The 15,326-nt window shown below is 38.9% G+C and overlaps 1 protein-coding gene across 1 annotated transcript in view; it reads left to right on the top strand.

Moving 5' to 3' along the window:
* Positions 1-15,326, top strand: part of LOC133606711 (uncharacterized) — a 330,643-nt gene that overhangs the window by 185,109 nt on the left and 130,208 nt on the right. The window contains exon 6 of the mRNA XM_061960959.2: positions 8,222-8,248. Coding sequence (XP_061816943.1) covers positions 8,222-8,248 — 27 coding nt within the window. The remainder of the gene's footprint in view (positions 1-8,221; positions 8,249-15,326) is intronic.

The following is a 15,326-nucleotide window of genomic DNA, read 5'->3' as shown; positions in this document are numbered from 1 at the left end:
AACATGACACATGGGACGGTTTAGTAAGTGTGAATTGTTTTAATGATAATGTAAAACTTACAAACGCTGTTTGTACTGGTGATTGAATAATTCTCTTAAGCAGAAAATATATATTTTTAATATATATTAGCCGCACCGGACCATAAGCCGAAGATATATACGAGTACAAAAGATTTTGTAAATTTCATTTTACATACCTATTTTGTTTCGAAACGGTGCCTGTCACACGGCAGTAAAATGGCTGTTTGAACAAAACAGAAGTCATCGTCATGGACCCACTAGCTGCGGGAGCTAGCTCTCCAATCAGCTAAACAGACTCAATAACTCCACAGTGACCTTTTGGTGAATTTACGAAACTGAAACAATGTAAAAAAAAAAAAATGCCATTGTAAGTTACACTGGTAAACGTGTTAGCATTTTCTCTAATGCTAACGACGCTAGTTTCATTAAATTACGATAGCACGTACATGTATGCATGAAAACATACCTACAAAAATTACACATGGGACGGTTTAGTAAATGTGAATCGTTTTAATGATAATGAAAAACTTACAAACGCTGTTTGGAGTGATGTGTAATAATTATCTTAAGCAGAAACGCTATTGACGAATACTTCCTGTTCAAAGAAAAAAACAGGGAGTACATTTTCACCCCGTAGCACCTGCAGCAAGGGAACCCGCCTTAAAGATGGCGCCATAGCACAAAACTATATGTTGAAGACAAAATATTATGGCCGTTAGCAACGAAAAATCAATAAATTAGCCACACCTTTTTTAAGCCGGGGGGTTCAAAGCATTGGGAAAAAAAAGTAGCAGCTTATAGTCCGGAAAATACGGTATGTGATCACCGGTGTAACGGTACACGTGTTTGTAAACAGAGTTTTCGTTAAGTAGTTTTATATTTTGCATTTTAGCACCTTAATTTACCTATTAATCAACCGAATTGAATTGAAGACGGTACATAACCGAACTGTGATCATGGCATATTGTTACACCCCGAGAATAAGCCATCTTGTAAGTAGCGTTTCTCTCCACTATCCAGATTCAACCAAGCAAAGTGTCAGTTCCGGACTGTACGTTTTATGGAATGGCCCGCTTCATTAGGGACAGATTTAACGGAAAGAAGGGACACGGCGCCTGCACACGTCTTGGGTGGGAGGCTGTGCAACACAGTTGTTTTTCATTTGTGCAGATGAAGAGATTCACAGGACAGGCATGAATAGCAAAGCCGCTTATTTCCATAGCGGATGCTCGGCGAACACCAGAGTCTGGCAGTGCATCTTCGTGCTTCTGTTTCGCGAATCATTGCTAACCGCAAAGAGTCAGTGAAAAAAATGCAATAGTTTTTTTTTGTTTGCTTGCTTTTCCTGTTTTAATCTTCAACTAATCATCACTTATTTAAATGAGTGTTTTCGCAATCTCTGCTAATACGTAAATCCCCCCGTCCTTAGTTTTATTTATGTAGCCTTCTTTTCAAGCCAAACATTTGTCACGTATTAGCCCCCCCCCACCCCCGACCCTCCCAAAAAAGTCCTGCACATAATGTGGTTAATGTCGCTGGCTCTACTACTGTTTTGCGGAGGAATGCTTAGTGGAGCATTAAAGGGCTTCAGCTGGCTTTCAGTCATTCGTTCTCACCACTGTGGATGTGCCAACAATAGGATAATTTTTATATATACGCCCCCCCCCCCCCCGACATCAACTGGAATAGCAGCAATATATATGTATGAGTTGTGTGCAGCAATTTTTTAACCATTTTTTTTCCCCGCAATCAATGTGATTTGCAGAACCATTTGAAATAAAGAGCCTGTTAGTGAAAGTAAGTGGCTAGCTAGCTTTACACCAGGGGTCCCCAAACTTTTTGACTCGGGTTAAATTAATCTGATATATATATATATATATATATACAGGTAAAAGCCAGTAAATTAGAATATTTTGAAAAACTTGATTAATTTCAGTAATTGCATTCAAAAGGTGTAACTTGTACATTATATTTATTCATTGCACACAGACTGATGCATTCAAATGTTTATTTCATTTAATTTTGATGATTTGAAGTGGCAACAAATGAAAATCCAAAATTCCGTGTGTCACAAAATTAGAATATTACTTAAGGCTAATACAAAAAAGGGATTTTTAGAAATGTTGGCCAACTGAAAAGTATGAAAATGAAAAATATGAGCATGTACAATACTCAATACTTGGTTGGAGCTCCTTTTGCCTCAATTACTGCGTTAATGCGGCGTGGCATGGAGTCGATGAGTTTCTGGCACTGCTCAGGTGTTATGAGAGCCCAGGTTGCTCTGATAGTGGCCTTCAACTCTTCTGCGTTTTTGGGTCTGGCATTCTGCATCTTCCTTTTCACAATACCCCACAGATTTTCTATGGGGCTAAGGTCAGGGGAGTTGGCGGGCCAATTTAGAACAGAAATACCATGGTCCGTAAACCAGGCACGGATAGATTTTGCGCTGTGTGCAGGCGCTAGGGTGACCATTTCCATGACACCAAAAAGGAGGACATTATGCGGCATATCAATAAATTACTATGGTGTACATAGGACTCTGGTATACCTTATTTATAGTACCATTTTCCATCCATCCATCCATCCATTTTCTACCGCTTATTCCCTTCGGGGTCGCGGGGGCGCTGGAGCCTATCTCAGCTACAATCGGGCGGAAGGCGGGGTACACCCTGGACAAGTCGCCACCTCATCGCAGGGCCAACACAGATAGACAGACAACATTCACACACTAGGGCCAATTTAGTGTTGCCAATCAACTTATCCCCAGGTGCATGTTTTTGTACAATTTTGAGTGGTTTAAAGATGATGTTTGTGTGGCTGAATAGGAAAAAATATTAAAGTCAAGTGTTTGTTAACAGTATTTGTATTTATTCAATACATTGTGGTGTTCAAAAAGTGACCACTGAGATGAATCTTTTCAAGTGCAGAGTGCCACAAAGCATAACATATGTAGTTAACATATATAATAAAAAGAAAAATGCCACAAAAAATTTTCCACATCAACATCAAGGCTGCTTGCTGCATATCTGGTTGTGTTATGCAGAATATGGGCCAAACAGTTTGCAGGGAGCAAATCTTTTTGGCTCAGTTCCAGCTTCTGATACACAGTTATGTTTGCCACAATTGACACTGGCATTGTCTGCTGCATATGCAGACATGTTTTTCACCTCTAAGCCAGACATCTCAAGTTTTGCCAGCAGCTGGTTTGTTATGGCTTCTGACGTTTCGTTGCTGTCACTATAAAAATCCAACAGGACATGTTGGATGCCTTCATCAAAGTGAAAATACCTTACCACAATGGGAAAACACTTGTTTGTTCCTTTATTTGAGGCGTCGGTTGCCACGGAAAAGGGTAGGTTGTTGTCTTTTATGTAGTCGGTATGTTCCTGTACTGAATAGTGAGCGATGACGTTCTCGCACAATGCCTTGGCTTTTGTTCGGCCACAGGCCATCCCTTTAGCTGTGGGCTAGTCACTGAAAATCTCCCGGTCCACTTTCATGCCGCAGTCTAAACTTCTGTAGGACTGGTGATGCTTTACAGCAGTGGTTCTCAACCCTTTTTTCAGTGATGTACCCCCTGTGAACATTTTTTTAATTCAAGTACCCCCTAATCAGAGCAAAGCATTTTTGGTTGAAAAAAAGAGATAAAGAAGTAAAATACAGCACTATGTCATCAGTTTCTCATTTATTAAATTGTATAACAGTGCAAAATATTGCTCATTTGTAGTGGTCTTTCTTGAACTATTTGGAAAAAAATATATAAAATAACTAAAAACTTGTTGAAAAATAAACAAGTGATTCAATTATAAATAAAGATTTCTACACATAGAAGTAATCATCAACTTAAAGTGCCCTCTTTGGTATTGTATTAGAGATCCACCTGGATTCAGGAACTTAATTCTAAACATTTCTTCACAAAAAAAGAAATCTTTAACATCAATATTTATGGAACATGTCTACAAAAAATCTAGCTGTCAACACTGAATATTGCATTGTTGCATTTCTTTTCACACTTCTTTTTGACAGACATTTTAGTGAGGGTCAAACCATCATGGCATGGGGGAAACTCTGGGTTTATGGTAATGAATGGAATAGCCTACTTGATTTGATGTTCAGTTTATGAACTTACATTACATTACATACCCCCAGGGGTACGCGTACCCCCATTTGAGAACCACTGCTTTACAGCATGGTACACCTTGCACAGCTCCGCAGCGGTTATCTTGTCATCCAGGGCGACGAAACTTCACGAAAAAATGTCCTCATTGAAGAGGTACTTGCCGCACGTTTATTACTTTTATGTTTATCCGTACCCGCATGCTGTTCAATTGCAGCATTCCCCTGACTACTTACGTCGACATCACATCGACAAAGTGTGCGGAAGCCATGGAATGAGTCTCGACTGCTTTTCGTTATAAATTCATTCTCTTTTATCCATTCAGAATTAAACGAGGTCTTGCGTTTTGGCATGATGCTAACTTTCTGTCAATGTCATGGCGCAGCAGCACATGGACCCTTGTTTACTTTTTTAACCAATGATAAGCAGATTTGTATCCGACACAGCTCTTAGCCAATCATTTAATACGTTACTGCGTTGGGGGCATTTTTTACGGTCTTTGATTGGCTATTGCGCTGCAGCCCAGCAAAGATGAAAAAACTCAGCTCTTCAAGCCTAGTGCCTCAAAAAGGAGGACAAATACGTGTCCGGCTTGATGCTGCGCCGGACGCCGGACAGGGCATTAAAAATCCGGACTGTCCGGCCTAAATCCGGACACCTGGTCACCCTAGCAGGCGCCAAGTCCTGTTGGAACTTGAAATCTCCATCTCCATAGAGCAGGTCAGCAGCAAGAAGCATGAAGTGCTCTAAAACTTGCTGGTAGACGGCTGCGTTGACCCTGGATCTCAGGAAACAGAGTGGACCGACACCAGCAGATGACATGGCACCCCAAACCATCACCCAACCATGCAAATTTTGCATTTCCTTTGGAAATCGAGGTTCCAGAGTCTGGAGGAAGACAGGAGAGGCACAGGATCCACGTTGCCTGAAGTCTAGTGTAAAGTTTCCACCATCAGTGATGGTTTGGGGTGCCATGTCATCTGCTGGTGTCGGTCCACTCTGTTTCCTGAGATCCAGGGTCAACGCAGCCGTCTACCAGCAAGTTTTAGAGCACTTCATGCTTCCTGCTGCTGACCTGCTCTATGGAGATGGAGATTTCAAGTTCCAACAGGACTTGGCGCCTGCACACAGCGCAAAATCTACCCGTGCCTGGTTTACGGACCATGGTATTTCTGTTCTAAATTGGCCCGCCAACTCCCCTGACCTTAGCCCCATAGAAAATCTGTGGGGTATTGTGAAAAGGAAGATGCAGAATGCCAGACCCAAAAACGCAGAAGAGTTGAAGGCCACTATCAGAGCAACCTGGGCTCTCATAACACCTGAGCAGTGCCAGAAACTCATCGACTCCATGCCACGCCGCATTAACGCAGTAATTGAGGCAAAAGGAGCTCCAACCAAGTATTGAGTATTGTACATGCTCATATTTTTCATTTTCATACTTTTCAGTTGGCCAACATTTCTAAAAATCCCTTTTTTGTATAATAAGCGGTAGAAAATGGATGGATGGCATTTGTTGCCACTTCAAATCATCAAAATTAAATGAAATAAACATTTGAATGCATCAGTCTGTGTGCAATGAATAATTATAATGTACAAGTTACACCTTTTGAATGCAATTATCCATCCATCCATCCATTTTCTACCGCTTATTCCCTTTGGGGTCGCGGGGGGCGCTGGAACCTATCTCAGCTACAATCGGGCGGAAGGCGGGGTACACCCTGGACAAGTCGCCACCTCAATGAATGCAATTACTGAAATAAATCAAGTTTTTCAAAATATTCTAATTTACTGGCTTTTACCTGTATATATATATATATATATATATGTATATATATATATATATATATATATATATATATATATATATATATATATATATATATATATACACACACACGTTAGGTCAGGAAAAAACACAGAGGCTATTTCATCCCTACAGGCCTGTCTCGCAGGTTTCCCTGCTCTTCAGGGGATTTTATTATATTATATATATTATAAAATGTTATTATATTACATGTATTATAAAATCCCCTGAAAAGCAGGGAAACCTGCAAAACAGTCTTGTAGGGATGAAATAGCCTCTGTGTTTTTTCCTGACCTAATGTATTTTCCGCTCTAACCCGTAATTGAGCACTGTACAACGGATATATATATATATATATATATATATATATATATATATATATATATATATATATATATATATATATATATCCGTTGTACAGAATTCACCCTCGGTTAATCCTACATATGTGTCGGATGTGTTAATTAACACATCCGACACACATATGTAGGATTAACCGAGGGTGAATTCAAAACCAGATGGAACAACCACAAGGCTTCTTTCAGGAACAAAAACCTGCGAAATACCACAGAACTCAGCAAACACATTTGGGACCTCAAAGACAATAATGTTGAATATTCAATAACATGGCAAATTCTTGCATCCAGCACACCTTACAATAGTGGTAATAAAAGATGCAACCTATGCTTGAAAGAGAAACTGTTTATTATCTACCGTCCAGACCTGTCATCCCTCAACAAGCGCAGCGAAATTGTAACAACATGCCGCCATAGACGGAAACACCTCCTAGGTAACACATGAACCAAGCACCACGCCCCTAGGCCAGCCTGTACCCACCCACTCTGTGCCCTATATAAACCATGGTATGCGAATGCTCCCATTAAAATCTCCTGACGATTGAGGGTACCCCCCTCATGAAACAGGCCTGTAGAGATGAAATAGTCTTGTGATTTTTTTCCCCACACATACATATATTGCGCTCTACTACGGTATCGAGCACTATTTTTTGGATAACCTTATTAAGACATATATATATATATATATATATATATATATATATATATATATATATATATATATATATATATATATATATATATACATATATGTATTCCGAGCGCGATGATGTCACGTTATCGATGGTAAAATGCATTTTTAGACAATATGATTTGCCTTAGCGGCTAGGAGACACCGAGAGTAACAAGCGGTAGAAAATGGATTAGAAAGGACAGATTAAAAAAATTAATAATTGAAAAAAATAATAATAACTAAAAAAAAAAAAAATATATATATATATATATATATATATATATATATATATATATATATATATATATATATATATATATTTGTATTTAAAAAAAAATTTTTTTTAGTTATTGTTATTTTATTTTTTACTCAAATTTTTACGCTTACATACACCGTAGTTTGGGGACCTCTGCTTTACACTGTCTGCAGGTGTCAAAACCTTGTGGATCAATGTGTCTTTTCATGTTAAATTCCCCACTTTTTCAACTGCTCTGTGCAACTTTATTTTTTTTAGCTTGTGAGAAATGTATTTGAAATGGACAATTTATTTGATTAAAATCTAAGTAAGTAAAAAAAAATCAATTGAAAAACTGACATTTCATCTTTTGCTTTGAGGCTCTTCAAAATCCACAGTGTTTATTTCGGCGTGCCACAACGTCCTCAGTTTTCAGGTCATAATTTGGTTCATTCTCTGTACAGGTTAGGAACAAAGTACAAATTATGAAATTGCTTATAGTTTTTGAGCGAGAATTTTGAGTAAATCTTGAAAAAGTTCTGTTTATTTTTTTTTCATTTGTACGTATTTCACCGGGAAGGCCGATTTTTCCCCAAACAGCCAACGAAAGTGAGTTTTCAAGCTCTGGCTTCTCCTTGGCACTATTGCGAGCAATGATTCCTGAAAGCCAAAGGCTGTACATGCGAGTTGTAGTTACTACCTGTCCCTTATTCAATGTGTACTGTGTCAGGAATTTGTTCGAACGGATTATAAATGTACTCTAACACCCCTGCGCTTTTCAATTTCACTCTAAACTGTTTTTTACTCGCATCTTCGCCAAAGCCATCAAAACCTCTCCCCACGTCTTTGTCTCGCATGCGCTTTGTTATCATAACACTCTCCACCGCCAGGCATAGTTGCGGGTTCGGCGCATTACTCCGCTCCATCTTGCCTTAGCTATTCCACTGTGAGTCTTGGCTCATTGATAATCATCATTGACTGTATATCAATGTGACTAAATGTATATTTCTTGCAGGGGGATCAAGGCGACCAGGGACCACGGGTATGTGCCTTACTTCTTTTGTGACAAGCTGATGACTTTGTGTGCGTCTCTCTGCAGTCAGGATTGTGGGTTGGGAGAGACAAAAAGGCTTGGGATGCGTGGAATTCTTGGGATCGTGTTTAGCGCATGTGGCCAAATACAACAAAAACTGCTTATTTTGACAGCAACACGGGTCAAAAATTTGTGAAATACTGTATCTGACAAAAATGAGTATGGTACGCCACTTTGTATGTCATTTTTGTGACATACAGTATCTTCTGTTGCAATAATAACATATAAAAGTACAGTTTAGAGTTACTTTAGAGTAGTCAGTGCAAAGCTTGTATAGCAGCATATATGTATTAAGTACTAAAAAAAATACACAGCCACACAAATAGTAGCAAGATAATTGTATTTTGCTTACTGTCATGGTGGTGGTAGCACAGTGGTCTGTGGTAGCACAAGTGCTGCCAGCACTATAGAGCCGCGGTTCATTGAGGGTACCATAAATTCCAACATGTACTCTGACATTGTGAAGCAGAAACTGCACTTGACAACCAAGTGAGCAATTTTTAATCGATACTAAATCTATATTGCTATACAAGCTGTACATTGACTACAGCATATCCAGGCTTACTTTAGAAAGGAAGGTATTTTTGTGAAGAAGAAAAACTGCTTTTACTCTGTTTCAATGAGTTTCACTCCGATCGTTACATTTATTTCCAAAACCCAAAACCAGTGAAGTTGGCACATTGTGTAAATCGTAAATAAAAACAGAATACAATGATTTGCTAATCCTTTTCAACTTGTATTTAATTGAATAGACTGCAAAGACAAGCTATTTCATGTTGGAACTGATAGGGGTGTATTAGTGCCCAAGGCATAGGTAACTTACACATCTGTGAAGGCGCCATTAATGCTGAAAGGTACATACAGGTTTTGGAGCAACATATGTTGCCATCCAAGCAACGTTATCATGGACGCCCCTGCTTATTTCAGCAAGACAATGCCAAGCCACGTGTTACAACAGCGTGGCTTCATAGTAATAGAGTGCGGGTACTAGACTGGCCTGCCTGTAGTCCAGACCTGTCTCCCATTGAAAATGTGTGGCGCATTATGAAGCCTAAAATACCACAACGGAGACCCTGGACTGCTGAACAACTTAAGCTGTACATCAAGCAAGAATGTGAAATAATTCCACCTGAAAAGCTTAAAAAATTGGTCTCCTCAGTTCCCAAACGTTTACTGAGTGTTGTTAAAAGAAAAGGCCATGTAACACAGTGGTAAAAATACCCCTGTGCCAACTTTTTTGCAACATGTTGCTGCCATTAAATTCTAAGTTAATAATTATTTGCCAAAAAAATGAAGTTTATCAGTTCGAACATTAAATATTTTGTCTTTGCAGTCTATTCAATTGAATATAAGTTGAAAAGGATTTGCAAAGGCTCCAGCACCCCCCGCGACCCTAAAAGGGACAAGCGGTAGAAAATGGATGGATGGATGGATGTATTTTATTTACGAATTACACAACGTGCCAATTTCACTGGTTTGGGGGTTTGTACATCATAATTATTTATAATCTATTGATTAAGGCTTGCAAAGACCTATGCATTTGTCAGCGAGCCTTCTTCCGGCAGACACTGTTACATGTTTTCGCCAATCCAACGTAAGCACTGGTGACGTTTGACTCAATTTCACCAAACAAACCAAGCTTGGCATTCTACCTGATGAGGATTAACAAGCCGGTGGTGGAAGGGACTCTTTACGCCAAACAAGCACAAAATACACATATAGAAGCTTAAATAAGTCAGTATTTTTTAAAGTATATGAAAAAATAGAAACGTACCTGTTTAACGAGTGTCAGAATGTTCGAAATCAAGACACTTTAACTACGTGACATGATGCCAACACATCTGGTGAACAGAAACCTCCTAAAACAGTTGACTGCCATATTTTCCGAACTATAAGGCGCACCTAAAATCCATTTTTTTCTTCTCAAAACTCGACAGTGCGCCTTATAACCCGGTGCGCCTAATGTAGGGAATAAGCTTGGTTGAGCTTACTACCCACCTCAAAGCTATTTTATTTGGTACATGGTGTAATGATAATGTGACCAGTAGATGGCAGTCAAACATAAGAGATAAGTGTATATTGCCATTATGATGGCAACATGTCTCAAGTAAACAACACCAACATTTTAAATGTTCCATTGAAAATACAGAACATTACACACGGCGCTCAAAAGTCTATCAAAATGTTTTAGTACGACTTTGGTAAGCTATGAAGCCGCACCGCTTGATGGATTGTCGGCGCATTAAACATATGAGCATTATTATGGTGTGTGTATAAGGTATGACATATTATCTGGCGTTTTGTTTCGCAATATTATGCAAAAGCAACTTTTCTTACCTTCTGGTACCTGCTGATCTGTATTTGGGATCTGCATAAATCCTGAAAAATTGTGCACGTCCACGCCGACGCCGTAGTCGATAAGCTTCTTCTTTTTCTCTATCTTCTTGTTATGGGACATTCATCCTCCGCTGTTGCCATTTCTAATATAAAGTAGTGTAAAGTTCTTACTTATATCTGTCAGTAAACTCGCCATGAAAGCGCTAAAACATACCGGTGTAGTGAGTTTACATTATTCACCTAAGAAACTTTAGTTATTAGAGTTCCGGTCGGACGTTTTTTCACGGGACACATTTCTGGTGTTGTTGTTTCCGCATGAGGAGATGCGGCTCCGTTATTGATTTAAGTAAAGTCTGAATGTCATTAAAACAGTTAGCGCCATCTTTTGACACTTCTTCCACTCCCGTCCTTGCATGCTACACCGCTACAACAAAGATGACGGGGAGAAAACGCTGTCGAAGGTGAGCCACGTAAATAAGACCGCCCACAAAACGGCGCATCCGGAAGGGACTGTCAGAAAGCGGCTTGAATATGATAAAACATAATCTATGCAACATTTTGACTAAAGAACCACCATTACATGTTTTGTAGACCACAAGGAAGTGTTTTACATTTAGAAACATTTTTTAATAATATGATTCCTTTAATGTGCCCTATAATCCGGTGCGCCCAATATATGAAAAAAGATTAAAAATAGACCATTCATCGGCAGTGCGCCTTATAATCCGGTGCGCCCTATGGTCTGGAAAATACGGTAAATTAGCCATCTTTTTGCATGTCTCTGATGATCTGAATAACCACAAGTGTCATTTAAACACGTTAAAACATTACCAACAACACCGAATAGCAGTGGGAAATACTTATCTGTTAGATCCGGAGCTTGAAAGTTACTTGCGCTAGCTTATTAGCATGTAGCATTCTCCTCTTCTACTGTATTTACATTCCTACTTAGCTAAACAAGCTGAAATAACCACTAGTGTACGAGAGGCACACTGCATAGTGATAATTGCATGAAAACTAGAACTTCACATGTCGGTGTGAAAATAGAGGAAACTGAATTATTTGACAAATCAGACTGCCCGTCAACTTGAGGGTTCCTGGTTCGATCCCCGCCTCTGCGGGATCACTGCCAAGACACTTCACTCTTGCTTCCAGTGTTGCTCACTCTGATGTATTAATGTGTATGAATGAATGTTTGGTTGTGGTCGGAGGGGCCATCAGTCTACCCCAGGGCAGCTGTGGCTACAAGTGTAGTTTACCCCCACCAATGTGGAGTGAATGAATGATGGGTTCTTACTTCTCTGTGCGCACTTTGAGTGTCTCGTGTATAGAACAGCGCCATATAAATCGAATCCATTATTAGTATTACTATTATTAATATCAGTGCATAGAAACGTCAGACAAGGTAATCTTCAATGATTCCTTTCAAAATAGCAAAAAGAACATTTATATCATGTGTTGTCATCTGTGTCAGTACATATAGTCTCCTTTAGCCTACAAGAATTCCACTTCCAACAAGACAAAACATGTTGCAGTAAATTGTTTATGATTTTTACTTTTTAAACGCACAAACATACACACACCAACTTTGGTTGTAGTTTTTGATTGAGTTTGATTGAGACTTTTATTAGTAGGTTGCACAGTGAAGTACATATTCCGTACAATTGACCACTAAATGGTAACACCCGAATAAGTTTTTCAACTTGTTTAAGTCGGGGTCCACTTAAATTGATTCATGATACAGATATATACTATCATTTATACTATCATCATAATACAGTCATCACACAAGATAATCATCAGGGTGTATACATTGAATTATTTACATTATTTACAATTCGGGGTGTGGAGGGTTAGGTTTGGTTGTTATCATTAGTCATGTTAGTTAAGTCCAAGAACGTAATTGAAAAAAGATACTAAATAAACCAGAAGTCACTCACAAGTGACTCAATACTTGAGTAGTTTTTTTTCACAGAATACGTATTTACTCTTACGAGAAATATAATCTTAGGGAGAAATGTAATTTAAAACATTTGTATGCACGTACAACACTTAAGACCTTCAGTATATCAGTATATGGAATTAAATTATGGAATGGATTAAGCAAAGCAATCAAATAATGTACTAATATGATCCACTTCAAGAAACTCTTCAAACTTAAAGTGTTTACAAAGTACAAAGAAGAAGAACCATGATAAACATTCTGAATTTATTTAACTTATCCATTCTTTCATTCTTTCACTCACAAAATAATCTTACTTATCTCAACATATGAAATGTAACTTACTTCACCAATTATTATTTATTTACTTATTTTTATTGTGATTACTTATGGAGTATATTGTGAATAAATTGAGAACAGGAAGTGAACAAAAGTTTTAGCAACTGTTATGTAAAAGAAAAGGGGTAGGATTAAATAAGCTCTGCTTCTTCCTACTCCTTTCCGAACATGTTGAAAAGAGAAACTGGAGATTGTGATGTATCATGTTGTATGCATGCATGTTCGAAATAAACTCAAACTCAAATTCAAACTCTTACTCAAGTAATTATTTTTGATGACTACTTTGTACATTTACCTAAGTTATGTTACTCTAAATCAGGGGTTGGGAACCTTTTTGGCTGAGAGAGCCATGAAAGCCAAATATTTTCAAATGTATTTCCGTGAGAGCCATATAATATTTTTTTAAGACTGAATACAATTAAATGTGTGCATTTTTAAGTAAAACCAACATTTTTAGAGTACAATAAGTATCTTATTCATTTTAATAACATTGTTGTTCTGAAGCTAACCAATAATAAATTAATTAATGCGACTTCTTGAACAGGTGCTGTAGAAAACGGATGGATGGATTAAAATGCATGAGAATGTTTAATATTTTTAACGTTATTTTTAACACTGTGATTACCAGCGGAATTCTTCTTTACTTACCGTGTTAAGCAATGTCAGCTAAGATTTATCTGAGAGCCAGATGCAGTCATAGTCGAGAGCCATAGGTTCCCTACCCCTGTTCTAAAGTCACGGTACTCTTAATTGAGTACAGTTTTTGGGTTCTCTACCCACCTCTGCTTTAGAGTAGTACTAAAGTTTAGTCCTTAGTAGTAATCATTCCCATCTTTCTAAAAGTCAAGCTTTATGACGGATGACAACGTGAGTGCTTCTCGATCTTTTCAGTTTTTCTGCTAGTCCAGGTTTTGTTTACACTAGACTGCATTAACTCACTAATTTGTCATTCCCTCATCATGCCCTAGGATTTCCCCTAATTGTTTTTTCCTGTAGGTTAGCGTACACAATGCCCTCGTCTTGTCACCCGAAGCAGTGGATCAGATCTAAGTTCCTCACTGGCGCCCACCATGCATTTTATCTCTGCAGCCGTACTTGTCAATACAAACGACCTTCTTTATAAATGTAATTTGCGTTCTCAACGTGACGCGACATGCATCTTGTGTTTCACAGACTAACTGGATCCCCTTTTGACTTTACACGTACTTGTTATAACTTTTGTCCCTTTTGCAAAATGGACCAATCCAGAAGCTAAACCACATCCTTTAATGCTTAGATTTTAGGGTTTCCCCTCGTAATTTGTACCCTTTTAACCTCAGGAATTGAGTCATCCGTCTCTATCAGTTAGAGGATTCACGGCTCCTGGAGGGAGAGTGGGGGCTGACGGCTCCGTAACGAGGACCAGCCAAGCCCTATTTGTCTTCCAGAGTCAATAAATAAACTGTCCACTTGCACGTACAGATTCATTAAACGCGTATTGTCCTCAAATTGGGTACAGTGGCTTATGAAGGACAACGGGGGACTCTAATCCAAATCATATTACCTCCCCAGAGTGGCTTATTGATTTTAGTTGGTAAATATAGCTTTACAAAGTCTTTTTGGCAGTGGAAAACGGCGAAACGGGACAAGGGCTGTCTGACCTTGTGTGGATCTGGGAGTCTGTTAATCCCACATAGCACAGACTAACAATTAATGGCAAAACTCAGCTGATGTTGTCAACAATAAGAGCCCGTAGTGACTTTCTGGACTACTTTGATTGCTGATTTATTTCAGTTTGGTGTTCATTTGTTATGCAAAAAGTCACAGTTGAGCTCGTACTTTAAAACACAGTTGTAAAGTAAGTAAATGGTAAATGGGTTGTACTGGTATAGCGCTTTTCTACCTTCAAGGTACTCAAAGCGCTTTGACACTATTTCCACATTCACCCATTCACACACACATTCACACACTGATGGCGCGAGCTGCCGTGCACGGCACTTACCACGACCCATCAGGAGCAAGGGTGAAGTGTCTTGCTCAAGGACACAACGGACGTGTCTAGGTTGGTAGAAGGTGGGGATCGAACCAGGAACCCTCAGGTTGCTGGCACGGCCACTCCCGAACTGTGCCACGCCGTCCCCAAGTAAGGTTGTAATGTAACCCTAAATCCTGTGAGAATCCTTCATGTGACTGACGCATTAAAAAGTGGGACTACCCAGGACTAGCTGCAGTGTGCTCAAAAAACCACCAGATATCATCTCTTTCTCTTTCGGACTTATTAGGTCTTATCATTCTTCACTTTAAGTTTGAATAATGAATCAAAAATGCAACCTTACTTACTCTATGAATGGCAAGTATGTTAGATCAGCTTCAGTTAAGACCTTAAGATACCCTTTGTTGCCATTATTATTTTCAGAGCATGCATGTTGG

Source organism: Nerophis lumbriciformis, linkage group LG05 (assembly GCF_033978685.3).
Source record: "Nerophis lumbriciformis linkage group LG05, RoL_Nlum_v2.1, whole genome shotgun sequence".
Classification (NCBI taxonomy): Eukaryota; Metazoa; Chordata; class Actinopteri; order Syngnathiformes; family Syngnathidae; genus Nerophis; species Nerophis lumbriciformis.
This window is presented reverse-complemented; position numbering and strand designations above follow the sequence as displayed.